Source organism: Phaethon lepturus, unplaced genomic scaffold (genome assembly GCF_000687285.1).
Source record: "Phaethon lepturus isolate BGI_N335 unplaced genomic scaffold, ASM68728v1 scaffold14415, whole genome shotgun sequence".
NCBI lineage: Eukaryota > Metazoa > Chordata > Aves > Phaethontiformes > Phaethontidae > Phaethon > Phaethon lepturus.
Genome location: NW_010538471.1, coordinates 35,095 through 49,468, shown reverse-complemented (window position 1 = coordinate 49,468; position 14,374 = coordinate 35,095). Strand labels below are relative to the sequence as shown.

General features: G+C 37.1%; 1 protein-coding gene across 1 annotated transcript in view; it reads left to right on the top strand.

Moving 5' to 3' along the window:
* The window catches only part of CDYL2 (chromodomain protein, Y-like 2), a gene marked incomplete at its 5' end in the record, with an annotated part of 25,387 nt that extends 21,002 nt beyond the window's left edge, over window positions 1–4,385 (top strand). Inside the window, 3 exons of the mRNA XM_010286828.1 lie at window positions 895–1,105; window positions 1,822–1,965; window positions 4,227–4,385. Of these exons, the coding sequence (XP_010285130.1) occupies window positions 895–1,105; window positions 1,822–1,965; window positions 4,227–4,385 (514 nt within the window). The remainder of the gene's footprint in view (window positions 1–894; window positions 1,106–1,821; window positions 1,966–4,226) is intronic.
* Window positions 4,386–14,374: the final 9,989 nt, after the last annotated feature.

Sequence of the window (14,374 nt, the reverse complement as noted above, 5' to 3'; positions counted from 1 at the left end):
ATTCCTGCTTTTTCCTAATTGGTGTATAGGCTGTTCCATTCAACAGACGTCTTTCCATAGTTGCTGGTAGGTAACTTATTTAAAATATCTCCTTATTGCGCAGAATTTAACGTGTTCTAGTTCATTCATCCAGATAAATCCTATCACATTTACTTCCTCATTATTTTCTATCACTTCACATTTACTGTTGCAGGCAGGCAAGGGCATCTACTTCGTTGTGTCTTTGCCGAAGACATTTGCAGTAATGACCCAACAGATCACTGGCCTAATTCTTTCCCTGTTCAAACATTTCACTCTCTCTGACTCCCCTTTGTGGGTCATGTTCTTTCTGCTGGTGTGCCGTAAACATTTACTGTCTCCCAATCCATTGATGGGACTTGCAGTAACCCTTGACATAGGATCTGAAGAGAACTTTTTGGAAAAAAAAAAAATACCAGTAATCCACCTGAGTTTCCTGTCTTTCACGCTATAACGTGTTCATCAAGTTAGCCAAACCAGATCATCAGAATCCATACTAGCCATTGTGGAGCAAACTCAGAAGCGCTATGTGTACAAACTCATGAGTTACTGGTCCAGAAATAAAACTAAACCTTACCAAACCATTCTGCTAAAAGTGCAACAGTCAGTTATTCCAATTAATCAGTTCATATACAACACATACAAAACTATTTAATATCCCAGGTACTCAGCAAGATTAAATAACTAAATACAAGAAAAATTTTCCATGTGCAAACTAGAAAGTATCTTGTAATTCTGACCTCATAAAACTGGGCCATGGCATTTATTATGTTCATCTGTGGTTCTAATTTGTTTTCAGATTAAGTACTTTAAGCTTGGGTATTTATCTAAGTGTTACTTCAGTATTCAAGATCTTTCTTTTATTTTTTATTTTAGGGATTTTGTAAAAGCTTTTATTCAATTTAAGAAGCCAATTGTGGTTGCTATCAACGGCCCTGCTCTTGGGTTAGGAGCTTCTATTTTACCACTATGCGATATCGTTTGGGCAAGTGAGAAGGCATGGTTTCAGACACCATATGCAACTATCCGACTCACTCCAGCTGGCTGTTCATCATACACATTCCCACAAATTCTGGGTGTTGCACTGGTAAGGTTTTCTACCTCAAATTGCTGAAGAACCTTTCTTAAATTCATACTCTCTTTCCTTCAAAATTAAAACAGAAAACAACTGTTTCTCTTAATTGTCATGAATGGAAATGAAATTGTAGAAAGTTCACCTAATCCCTACCACTTTATCACAAAATGACCTCAGAATTCAATGTATTACACATGCTGTGCAAAAGAAAGATTGAACACAGGTTGAAAAGGCAAAGTTTGTCAAGATCACAGTAGAAAAGGGAAGAAATGCATTATCGGGATAATACTTGTCTGTGTTGTGTTAGGATTGTGCGGTATCACAGCAAGATACTGCTCTGTGCTCTCTAAGGACAATCTATCCTAATTCCAATAAGGCTGCTCAGTTTTTAGTAGGATAAGAAAGCAGAATTTGCCCCACAAGGTATTTCATACTAGGTTCCATGACCCTTGGCACGGTATCACTGTATCACTGACAGTTACTCTTGTAAAATCAGCAATACAGATTCATCATGCATGCCAGCACATTTTTCTTAAATGAAACCCATGCTGTGTTCTGGCCACCTGCACAATCCTTAAATAGCTAACAAAACTCCTTTTTAAGTATTTGCAATATGGAAAGATACAGGAGACCATTTGTAAATTTAATCTTGAAAATAGCAGGCAAGTATGGAAAATTTTTTAAGGGAATTATAACCCAAGATCATAAGTAATCTTTTGGTTTCACAGGCAAATGAAATGTTGTTCTGTGGAAGAAAGCTGACAGCACAGGAAGCCTGCAGCAGAGGACTAGTGTCACAAGTATTTTGGCCAACAACATTTAGCCAAGAAGTGATGCTACGAGTGAAAGAAATGGCATCCTGCAGTGCAGTGGTAAGAAATCAAACTCCTCTCTGATTAAATCACATTTCATGGAGGCAAGATGTGAATCCACGGCTCATCACATGGTGGGTTCTCAGTTTCCACAACCCTACCTGTAGAAGAGGGCTAACAACAGACAATCTGGATGGGGATCAGTGAGCTCACGGAGTTTCCCATTTTTCAGTGGCAGGGAGTCTTGTTTCCCTTCCCCATCTTCACATCTATTCAGTATGAGTGGAACCTCCTTGCCTCAGATAATTTTAGCATAGGTTTCCTTCATGAAGGTGGAAGAACCTGAAACTATGAAACTGTACTGGGAAATGTCTGTAGGGCCAGTAAGAAAATATATTTGCCTTTCACATTGTCCTGGCCTACTATGTTTCAGCTGACTCTGCCTTCTTTTCTGCACCTGCACAGTTCCTGATTCTGCAAAACATTCTACACAGTGCACCAGAAGGGTAGGATAGTGCCAGCTAACCTCTGCTGTGAAGGAGAGGTGAGATCCAGGCACAGGGGGATTTGAACACAGTCTGGTCACAGTGTATTATAACTTTCCTTTTGTGTACATAACAGTTGAAAGAAAATCCTTTCCTATTTTTACTTCCTAAGGTTTTTTCCCTTCGGGCAGATATACTCCTATTCTAGGCACATCCTTGTTTAAAAAAGTGCAGTAAGGAAAGCGATACTGGCTGCTATAAAACTGCACTAACTAAAGTGCAAATTGTTGCAGTTTCTTGCTATACTTCCTATGCCTGAAGCTGTCTTAGCATCCCTCAGTTTCATTTAAAAGATCTATTGTAAAAGAGAAGGTAGAGACACAGGAGATTTTTAATTAAATGAAGTGTAGATTTGTAGATTAGATCTCAAAAAAGACATTCAGAATGAAACTCTCTGGAAATGTAGCATAAGCTTATTTGATCATGCTGATATAACATGTATTATATGAGTTCAGAAGACCTCTGGACCTTACTGTGAATTCTTCCTTCCTTCACTGTTATTGGCTGCCAATGAAATTTTCTCTTGAGACCTGTTAGGAAGGCTGGTGCTAACTTGTGGACAAAGGTGGGAGTTAAAACTGTCAAAGACTAGATTTACTCTCAGACATCCTAAATGCAAATCAGGCTGAAGTCACAAAAATAATGAATATGATGAGCTCATCCAAGTTCACTGTGGATACTTGTTCACAAACAGACCAAAAAAAATGCACAGGCCCCACAACTTGCAATTAACACCATTTACTTGAGTTAAATACTATTTTGGAATAGCAGTGTTGTAACCTAAAACAGATAGGAACTGGGCTTAACATGTAGGTGTTGACAAAGGTGAGTGGAGAGTATAAGTCTCCCTTACGATAAACATTGTATTAGTTTACATTGTCTTCTGCCCCCCAAAAATCAATAACGTATGAATTATTAATGGTTTTGTTTTACTAGTTGGGTTTCTTGTGAGATACATATTGGTGTTACATATTTAAAAAAATTTTAAAGGCAGCAATCTCAATGTGTCTAAAAATGGGTCTGGGAAAAATGACCTGAACTATAGGAGCAACCGTTGGCCTGCTGTTCATGCCTTTAAGAACTCAGAGCAATTACTAAGGGCTTGAGATTGGGCTTTCCATTTTAAAAACCTCGGGTGATTTTTTATGACTGCTTGTATATGCTAAGCAAATCTAATTCCAGAACACAGTCAGAGGGTGCTTGTTTTGCTTAACACCCTTCTTTTATAAAATACTTCACTTTTATAAAAACATAAGTAAATAAACTTTAAAAGGTATTTGCAGTAAAAGCCCTTTCCTATTCATTTTGGTTTTGATAAGGAAATGATGCATAAGGGAAAATTGTTAAAGATGATGGACATCCACATTTGGGTTTCCAACATCTGTAACCTTAAAGACTACCTTCAAGAAAACAGGTAGCCAATATATCATGCCTCACACATTTTCATTGCAAGGGACCACATTTTCAACAGGAGGGAGTTCAGCTTCTTCCAGTGCTTCATGGCAGACCTTTAATAAACTAAGGTCGTTTATGAATGAATCCCTCATTCCTTTTAAAGATGTTGGCACTAAGGCAAAAACCTCAGAAGTCCTTAATTCTTAGAGATGCTGACTATCAGCAAGTGGAGTTACGGCTGTAAATCAGATCTAATTTCTGTGCCTAAGGGAGTTACTCAGATTGTAAAACAGTCAGGAGTGTAAAAATGCTGTTCACGCCATTATCCATAATGATTTTGTCAGATTCAAAATAAAAGACTGAGCGATATTTTGGCTTTAGGTATTGGAAGAGTCCAAGTGTCTCGTGCGGAGCTTTCTGAAATCCGGACTTGAAGATGTGAATGAGAAAGAGAGTCAGATGTTAAAACAGCTGTGGAGTTCTTCCAAAGGACTGGATTCGTTATTCAGCTACTTGCAAGACAAAATTTATGAAGTCTGATGTCTTGGCCTAACTGAAAGAGAAAACGCTCCACTTGTGAACAGAGTCAAACATTACCTGTGTTTGAGACGCAGAGGCAATGCATCATTGAGGAATTTGTGACAGTGTATCCTAATACTTATGGTTGTGTCGATTTCCTTGTGAGCTACACAGCTGCTTGTAGCTGGTTTGATTTTGTGTAACCGAGACGTAGGCAGGCTTGTTCCGTGCACATAATCTCTACAGAGGGCTGCATCTTTCACATGCTCATCCAGCTAAAAGTATACATTCCATGTGCTGAGAAGCACCACTGAGGCCCAATAAGGCACGCCATCTGTAATGATTTATTTTCTCTGTCCTTCTTAACTTATTCTTGCTGTTGCAACACATCTGGGCTGACATAGAGGGCTCAATCTAAAAACTGGGTCAGCACGATATTCTGTAGACACAAACACCATACTTTAGAAATATTTTAATGACTTTTTTCCTAAGTTCTAACAGTGTAATGGAAAAACCTGATAATTTATATGTATAATATGTACAGTTAGCTTTACAAAAACTACTAGGATTTTTTTCTTTGTTGAATTTATTTAACTTATTTATTTTGTGTTCATATTTAGCTGTTTATTGATCACAGGTCTTATTTTCATACTTCCCTTGACTGAATTAATGGCATCACATGAAAATGCAAACACATTTTTAGCAGCAAATTGTGTAGAATAATAAAGAATATATAGAAAACACATAGAATGCTGCGGGCAGTAAAAGAAACAGCCACGTGCATGCTCCTCTGTGTGCAAAATCGTACAAAAAATCTGCGAAATAGATTGATTTGCCAGGGTTAAGGGGAAGAAGTGGATTCTGAAGCAGTGAGTCCCCCCTAAGTCTCTTTTCACTTTCTGCCTTCTTGAGGAGCATTGAAGGGCTTGCCAACAAGATGCTTCACTGAAGTTTACTATATTCCTGTTAGCCGGACGTCAGTAACAGGGTGAGTGGTGCCGTTATGTGGCATCGTACTGTTTTTCAGGTTTAAACATCCCCTTTTGGTCTGAAGTCTAAAAGCAAATCCTTATGAGCCTTAGTCTAGTTGCCTGATTCCTCAGGTGTGAGATAATTTCTGCTCTGGAGGCCTTTGGGTGTGGGCCAACAGTTTATACAAGGTGCTAGGTGTTGAACTAAGTGGAGGGAGAGGTTTTGTTTTGCTTTTCCCCAGCTCTCCACATCTGGCCACCCCACCATCTGTTACAAGAACTTATGGCTATCCATAAAAGCAGCCCACAATAAATGACAAAAATCCAATCTGCTATTTTAGAATGTGATCCTAGTACTTTTCAGTGACACTGACTGACTTCTGAACACTGGATCTCTCTCATTTCTTTCTTGCTAGTAAGGCAATTAATATGGAAACAACACAAGCATGCTCTGTGACTTCACCTGCCATTTTAGTATGCCCAAATTAAAACCTCTTGAAGCAGAAGCTTTGCACGTTTGTTTGCTTTGCAATTTGTGCACTTGTTCTCCATCCTTGAGCTCAGTGACCTGGTTGTGGTTTAGACCTCTGCAAATGAGGCTGCTAGGTCTTCTCACTCCCAGTATTTCCATTTCAACAAAGCCTTTGTAAAGTTAACGAACAGGTGATTATAGTAAACAGTAGCCTTCGACGTATTAATATAACATTTCTTTTTCCACAAATAATTAAAAGTGCTGTTTCTATGGCCTAATTATACCACTGAATTTTAAGGAAATCATTACCCTGAAGGCAGAAGTTCTCATGGAAATTCTTGATAAAAAAGACAAAATCTGGCTTCTAGTTAGCCAGTTTTAAATGGTTTCAAAAAAACCTTATCAAAACGAGTAAGTTATTTTTAAATGTCTGAAACAGAACTCTTACAATAACTATTTGAAGCGATTGATGCACCACTTGTTTTATACTGATACTTGCTTATTTCCACAACCTGGCAGCAATGCCATGGAGCGCATGCGCAAAGACTTGGTTGGATCAAGGCCACAGGACCCCCTGCTATGCCAGTGTGCGCATGCGAGTCACCTATATGGCAGTCCCATTAAAATGAGAGGGATTACTCAAGTGAAAACCACTCACATGCATACATGTTTGCACAATCAGGCCTCCAGCATATGACTTCAGAATAAAAAAAAAAAAAAAAAAAAAAAAGGAAAAAAAAGCAATGGAAAGTACCACAATTCCTCAATTTCCTTTATTTCCTTTATTCCCGTCCAGAGAGCCATAACTCCTAGTCATATGTTAATAAGGTATTAGGAAGTTTATTTCAATAGTATGCTTGGGTTTTGTAGATAAATATAGAAAAATTGCTCAGCAATGTGAAGGTATGCTTTCCATATAAGATTTTCAAACAGAGAAGAATTGTAAGTTGTTAGACCTTTAAACTGCATCATTTCATCTGAATTTTCAGATATCTGTATCTTAGCATTTTTTATGACAAAGGAATGGTTGAAATACATTTTCTATAATTATTTTTCCATTAAAGCAAGCGCTAACCATAGTTAACATTTTTAATTATTCATATCTATACAGTTACAATCTAGTTTTCATGGGATCTATTTTCCCTTCAAAAAAAGAGTAATAACAATGTCAAAAGCTTCTTTTCTGGTATTTAAAGATCAGAATCAGTTTTCTCTTGTGTTTCTGTCCTTACAGGTATTCAGATATCTAGATGTACTGTACATATTAGTCTGGGTACCTTTACTAATATTCACAGTATTTAAGATTATAAATGCAATTTGTTGTTAAGTATGTTATTTTATTCTTGTGTAAATTGTTTTGTACAATCTTTAAAAATCTACAGTTTTGCATTTGTAGATATTAAAGGTAAGCAATTTATTTTGTGTTGTCCTGCATGTATATTTTTGCTGTAGATAAGTGTTGCTTAGTTTACTATTTCAGTACATTTCTGTTTAAATGAATAAGCTTACAAACTTTAATACAGTATATATTTTCAGAATATAAACTTTTATATTTCTGTGGTAGGTTAGGGTATGCGTTTTAGGCAATCTTTTTCACTACTATTAACTGTTCTTTTAATCTATAATATAATGGGTTTGTGCCAATAGTTTTTCATTAGAATAAAATGCTCTTTTAATGTTAGGGATAAACAGACAATTTTGGTTGGGGTTTGTTTTATTTTGGTTTTTTTTATTATTATTATTATTTTGCCAGCCTTTACAGTTTTAAATGTAATTTATAAATGTATTGCATTTGTGAATAAGCCTTACCATTAGGTACAAGAAATCTTTAAAGCTACATAATTGCTTATGTAGTACTAAGGACTTCCCCAAATAATTGCTGTAAGAAAGTTAGCAAATCAGAGTACAGGGCCTTAAGTTTTTCTTGTGAAAAGGATAATACGGGTTGTTTCTCTTGAACAACATAGGTAGACTTGTCAGCATGGGCTTTGTTATATATAAACTGTGCATTTGTGCTCCCAACCACAGTAGTTTAATCTCAGGCTTTGTGTGGCTGGGTCTATAAAAGTCAAATCTGGCTAAAGCCAGCGCTCTTTAGGAGACACTAAAGAAGTTTACATAAGAGACTTATAGACAATCTTAATCATAGTACATTTGGGTACTCGGTATCCTAGATGTGTTCTCTGTGTCTGCCCAATTAACCGTATGTTTTAAGCCATATTAAATCTCTTTACTGCTACTTTAAATACACTAGCTTGCTTACTCACAGACAGGATTTCAATTTTTAGTGAATAAAAATATTATGCCTTCCATAAAAACAAAGGACCAAAGAAATGCATTCTAACAAAGCATTAGTTCCTTCGCCGGTGAACTAGTTTGACATTTGTGCTGAATATCAAATAGTCTCTTTCTGCTACAAACGCTGCATTCTCATCCATGTCAAGCGTAAGGGGAAAAGATGTATCCACTGACCTATTGGGAAAGGAGTGACGTTCAGCTACGATGGCATGTCTATTGGTAAGGCTTATTACCAAACTTCTGAGATGAAGCAAAGAACCAAAAATTCACAAATTATGTCAATGTAAATTTATTTTCAGAACTTGCACAACTAATTAATTGTAGAACTTTGCAAATTAGGCCCTTAAGTTATTTTGTCAGAACGCCATGGAACAGACTAAAACAGTTTCTAATATTTGTAATGATGAGTACATATTATAATATTATAAGGGTACAGGCACCCCTATATCACAGTGTTGTAAATATTTTCTGAAACTGGTACAGTACTGAGGGACTTGTATCTTCTGATATATCAAATATTGACTGTCTAGATCAAATTGTACACAATTTGTTTGTTGATGGTCCTGTAACTAGTGTATGGACACATTTCTGGGTGCCTTAGAAGTTGTATTTTTCATGTGTGTTAATATGCAGTATTTATACATTGTGAGAAGCTGCTTTGAATAAAAACATTGAAACTTCATCTCAATGCAGTGATTTGTAGTTTTACATAACCAGAATGAATGTGGTAAGTAGTAGCCACAGACCTGTGTATTATATATGATAAAGCTATTCACGGACTCGTGCCTTTTAAGAGAAAGCAGGCATACAGCAGGCTTTTTAGAAGAGAAATTAAACTTAAAACTACTTTTTTTTTTTCAAATGGCAAAAACCAGGGCACTAGAAGACACTGCAGTAAGAACTCTCTGAAATCATACATCGTGATCCATTTCATTTATCATTTCACAATCAAATCCAAGAAAACCGCCAAGAACTGTCTTATGAATACACTTCTAGGACACCCTCTCCACCATTATCACTTCCACTATTTAATACGTGCACGCCACCTAAAGTGTATGTGCCCAGAACTGACTACTGCATACAGTATTTTGGCTCCACAGAAGGGAATTTGATTTTGAAGCGGTATTTGTCAGGGAGGCCAAGATTCAGCCCAGAACCCCGTTGGTGCAGTGGGAAGCTGGATCACCCTGTGGTCCACCTACATGGTTACAGATGGTAAGCCTTCCGTGGGGTCTCTTGTATACAAGGGGGTTGTTTGGCTATGAATGCTGTTTCCAATCATGTATCTCCCATGATTAGAAGAGTAACTGTATATTACTTCTGCCTGGAGCAGAAAAGGAAGGATATTTTTACAGGGAGCCAGTGTTACCCAAACCACCTATAGAACAAGGCCTGAAAAAATGACCTACGCTTGATTCAAAGGACAACGATTATGTTCTAGCAATTATATTGGTTAGCTTTAAACCAACAGACACTCTTAGTAAAAACTGTGGTCAGCTATTTAGAGCAGAGGATTGAGCAATTTAGTCTTGTTTCACAATCACAAATCCAATTATTTATTACGGTGACTGTTGTTAGGAATTAACTTATCGTAGGTTGCACCAGACTGTAAGCAATGTGCACATGATGAACAGAGTATGACACCTTTCTTGTGTAACAGTTTTATTGATAAGTTTTCATCTTAACGTAGATTGCCAGCAGTTGAATTTTATTTTAAATAGCTAATTTTTAAAGGAAAAAATTATTTAAAATTTAAAAATCCATCCAAATATTGTAAGTCAAGCTTTTTTAAAGCAAGATAAATGTTAGTCTTTGTTGCTCTTAATAAACATACCAAAAAGCTATATGGAAGAGGAACCCACCAAGTATATATAAAGAAGGTCTACAAATTCAAGCAGACAAAAGATTAGCATATAGAAAAGAACAGGGAGGTGTTAATCCCACTTAAGATATAAAAAGTGCTCAAACAGGTCAAAGCTCTACATAAACTAAGACATGCCATTTCTCATTTTGAGTTTTGAATAACAGACAGAAACAATATTGCATATGGAAAGAGCAAGCAGAGGTTTTGAAACAAATGAACAGCAAATGAAAGCACGTGAGAAAACCAGAAGGACATCATTTTGAAGACTGGGGGGGTTCAAAGCAAATCAAGTCTCAGAAGTCAGACTAGGGGGTGATTTGGTTGAGGAGGAAAAAATCAGAGGGTGAAATTCTGGGCCTATTAACTTCAGGAATTCACTTCTCCCTGGTGCCTTATTTTTCATTAAACCCCCTCAAAAGATTATAAAATATAATAAAATGTAATGTTCATGACTCTGATGTCTGACTTATCCTCAAAGCCAATCTATAGGCATAGCATGGAGGGAGTTTCAAATTACTAAGAAAGCCAGAGTAACAAGCTGGTCTAGAATTCAAACCATTTGAATTGTGCTAGCACCACTTTGCTTTAATGTATATGCTTTCCTTGGTTTTACAAAATTTGCTCATTACAGATGTATAATAAAAATAGAACCGTTTAGAACTTTGTTGAATTCCAATTATTAAGTCCATCTGGCTTGACAAACTAATTTTCACCTGGAACTGTCAAACATACTGTTGGAGAAAGAAGGGAATTTTCATTTTGGGAAAAGGAAACAGTTTACCGTTTAGTAAGGAATAAATTAATTTACATAAAACATGAAGCAAAGACAAGAAATGCACAAGAAACAATTAAAATTTTTTTACAAAGTCTCTACTTAATATAAGAACCAAGTGTCTGCTACAAACTAGTTACACAGGAATATCTAAACACACATAATCTCCAGCTACACATTATTAGAAAGCAGCCCTAATTGTTGGGTGGTTGGGTGGGGGGTGGTAGATTTTAACTCTCTTAAGCACTACAACAGTTTTTACCATGACATAGTTTACAGAATGTCATCCTCATCAAATTCTTGGCACAAAAATGGTAATGCTACTTAATGAGTCAGGAACAATCCCTGCAATTACAATTTCACCTGTCCTTCAGTAAATTCCCATGTAATAAGCAAACATCCTCCTTCCAGAAGGACAGGTCATTAATACCTGAGGTTTGTATGTGACAGATACAGTAGTGTCAATATGACTTCATGTCCCATTCCTAGCAAAAATGGAGTGCCATGACCCCAAAGGAAACTTAAGCCTCCTCAACACTTTCCCCGCAATACATGAACCACATTGAGCAGAAGTCAGTAATGCAGCGGGTAACTTTAAAAACACTAAGCTAAACTGTGTCATCTTCCCCTTATCGCCTCCTGGCACTGGCGTCACTGTGGATCAAATTCAGTGGATCTAAGTCAAAATGCACAAACATCAATGGAGAGCCTCCTACTGACTTCAGTTGCTTCTAGATCAACCCCAGTGGTTGACAGATACCACAGCAAACTTCTTCGCCATAATAGTACAGGGAGTATCTTGTAGTCATCTTCAAAAAATGTAGCACTGATCAGAAAGACATAACTAGCATGGAACTAAAGGTATAAAGCATATATATGCTTTATATATAAAGGTATAAAGCATATACCTTTAGTTCAAAATTTAACAGCAGTGCCTAAGAAATTTTGAATAAAATACAACATTTTCAGTTTCACCGCTCGCTCTTGTCAGAAAGACATGACCTAGTGTGTTTTAACTTTCCTCAACTCTTCAGTCACATTTATCAACTTGGATTCTGGATATTACTATGTAATATCTGTGAAACTTATTTTATACATTGGTCATAGACAGAAATATGTTGGTGAACAACTATAAAGAAAATTTGCAACTAAGAGTCATGTTTGAAACAGGGGCTATTGAACTGCCGCCACCTCCTAAGATGTTAGCTAAAAAGCTGCATCTAACATTAGATTTTCTATAACAAAAAATGATTTAAACACTAAGCAGCAATCTTGACTTGTTAGGATTAAGTTAATTACTATAATCTAGAAGTAAGTTATTCACAGTCATCCAGAAATGTGTTTCTGATGTATCTGTAAATAAGTGCTACAATTGCTATTACTCAAAAAAGATCAGCAATTTCATACTGCTGTCCTTCCAGCCTTCTGGTTACAGCATTACATATGCTGCCTACCAGGCTCTAGGGTATTCACTTTCTACAAGAGGTTCATTAAATGGATAAAGGCATTCACATAAAACTCTTTCCATGCCTAATTATTCCAGATCTGCATTATCTTAGCCTCTCACTTGTTTATTTTGTATGCAGCTGCAATGAGTTGTTTGTGAGAGACACAGATTCCGGCAAAAAATTCCCTCCAAGTCCACTTTTTGCCCATTAAGCTCGTAATGAGCAACAACTCAAAACTCCTGCCAGCTGAGCTGCCGAGGGATTCCCTGCTGTTTCAAGGGTAAAGGTCAGATGAGCACGGCTTTGCTGATCGGCAGCAGCATGCCCACTGGTTGGAGTGTGGGGTTTGGAGTCGACAATTGCTTGACCCTGATCCTCCCTTTATTTCTGAAAGCAAGCCTTAATAATATCAGTGGTCCTGCCCTCTGTGGGTTTTCCTGCCATAATGACCTTTCATCACTGCTTTGCACAGGGCTGCTCCCTGCAATGACATCTGAAGCAATGTAAGTTATTAACTATAAAGCAACCTGCAAGTTCCTTATGCCAGTGACCAGGCCCATCTGAAAAAAGCTGTGATCATAATACCCATACCATTCCCAGCACTACGCTGTGCCTAGCTTAATCAGACCAGAAAAACATGACATTTTATTTTTCATGTATGTATGTAACAGGATAAAACAGATAGACTTATTTTTATGGACGATAATGTGCTGCGAGTTGGAAAAAAAAATCCCAAAACATGTTAGACCTGGTAGGATTCATCTTCCATACATGGCTGTAACTAGTTAGAACACAGACACTATCCCTCTCTAAGTGATGTTTCTTAAATAAATCCACTTTTGCTAAAAATCTATTGAAAGATTAAACTGAGCTTTAAAGAAGTAGGCTGCGATATAGCTGAATTGAAAGGCTAAAACTTTTCCCAACCATTTCAAGTACAAGAAAATCCAACAGCGCTCCATTTGCCATTCAAGCACTTGGTAAACACACCACAACTGTACCATGGCTGTGTGCCAACAAAATGGTGAATCAGCAGGCAGGGTAGGGAATCAAGTGTCAAGAATGCATTTAACCCTCACTCCAGAGAACACTTTTCTTATGAACAGAATGAAAATACTCCATAAAAAGAAAAAAAATACTGGGATTTTTTCTCCATTAGTACAGGCAACCATCTCAATCCTCCTCAGACTTACAGAAGCTCTCAAATTTTACATTAGCAGCAATGCTTAAGAAAATAGCAGTCAGCAAACTGATGAGAAAGAGGTTCATGAACATGTATCAGTCCAGTCCTGTGGTCCATACTCTGACAAAAATACCACTGATAAACCTGGCAAAGCTGAGTGCAGAAGGGTTTCATGAGAGCATTAGAATCTAAATCACTAAATACTTGCGCAGATATAGAAAGGAGTAAATTTTCCTAGTGAAAAAACAGTTAAAATGATCTGTCATATTCCCAAAGCAGTATCTGTGCATGCTGCTTTGCTTCACAGTGTTTTTGTGGAGTGTTTGATGAAATCATAAGATTTCCTAATCATTTTTAAATTAATCCCTCTTAAGAAATTCCCCACCAAAGTATCACTTTGCATGATCACCCTAGATGTTCTATTTTGGATAGCAGAGAAGGATAAAAAGATTGAGGATTAAAAAAATTTTAAAAAGATTTGAAAGAGGACCCAATCTTCCACCTGAAAATTTGAACGCTCGTTTACAAGGTTGTTAAACACTGTCAAACCAGAATGGCAGCATTTTATACCTACTTTCTTACTCACTCTTCACAGGTGTAAATAACCACATTGGACACCTGTGGAGGAGGGGAAAGGGGAAAAAAAAAGACTCTAGTTATTACCTTCACAGTGTTAGTTAAGGGTAATTATAGACCAGCTGTGAATTTATAGCTTACCCCCATTAACGAACAGATACAGCTTGGAGTTAAAGGCTGAGAACAGCTAGCTGTGCCACACCTCCTGCTGCTCAATCCTACAAACACCTACACAAATAAATAATTTTTCCACACATTGCCCCACTGAACTCCACGGCCTGAGCCATCTTCTATAGGAACTTGACTCATGGCCAGTAATGTCCATTTAATGTTATTGTTTGTCCTGTCCTGGATTAAGCCTGGGCTGTGAAATTACAGAGATAAGAATTAGTTTGTACAGACATCAAATGTATGACCAGGGTGGAA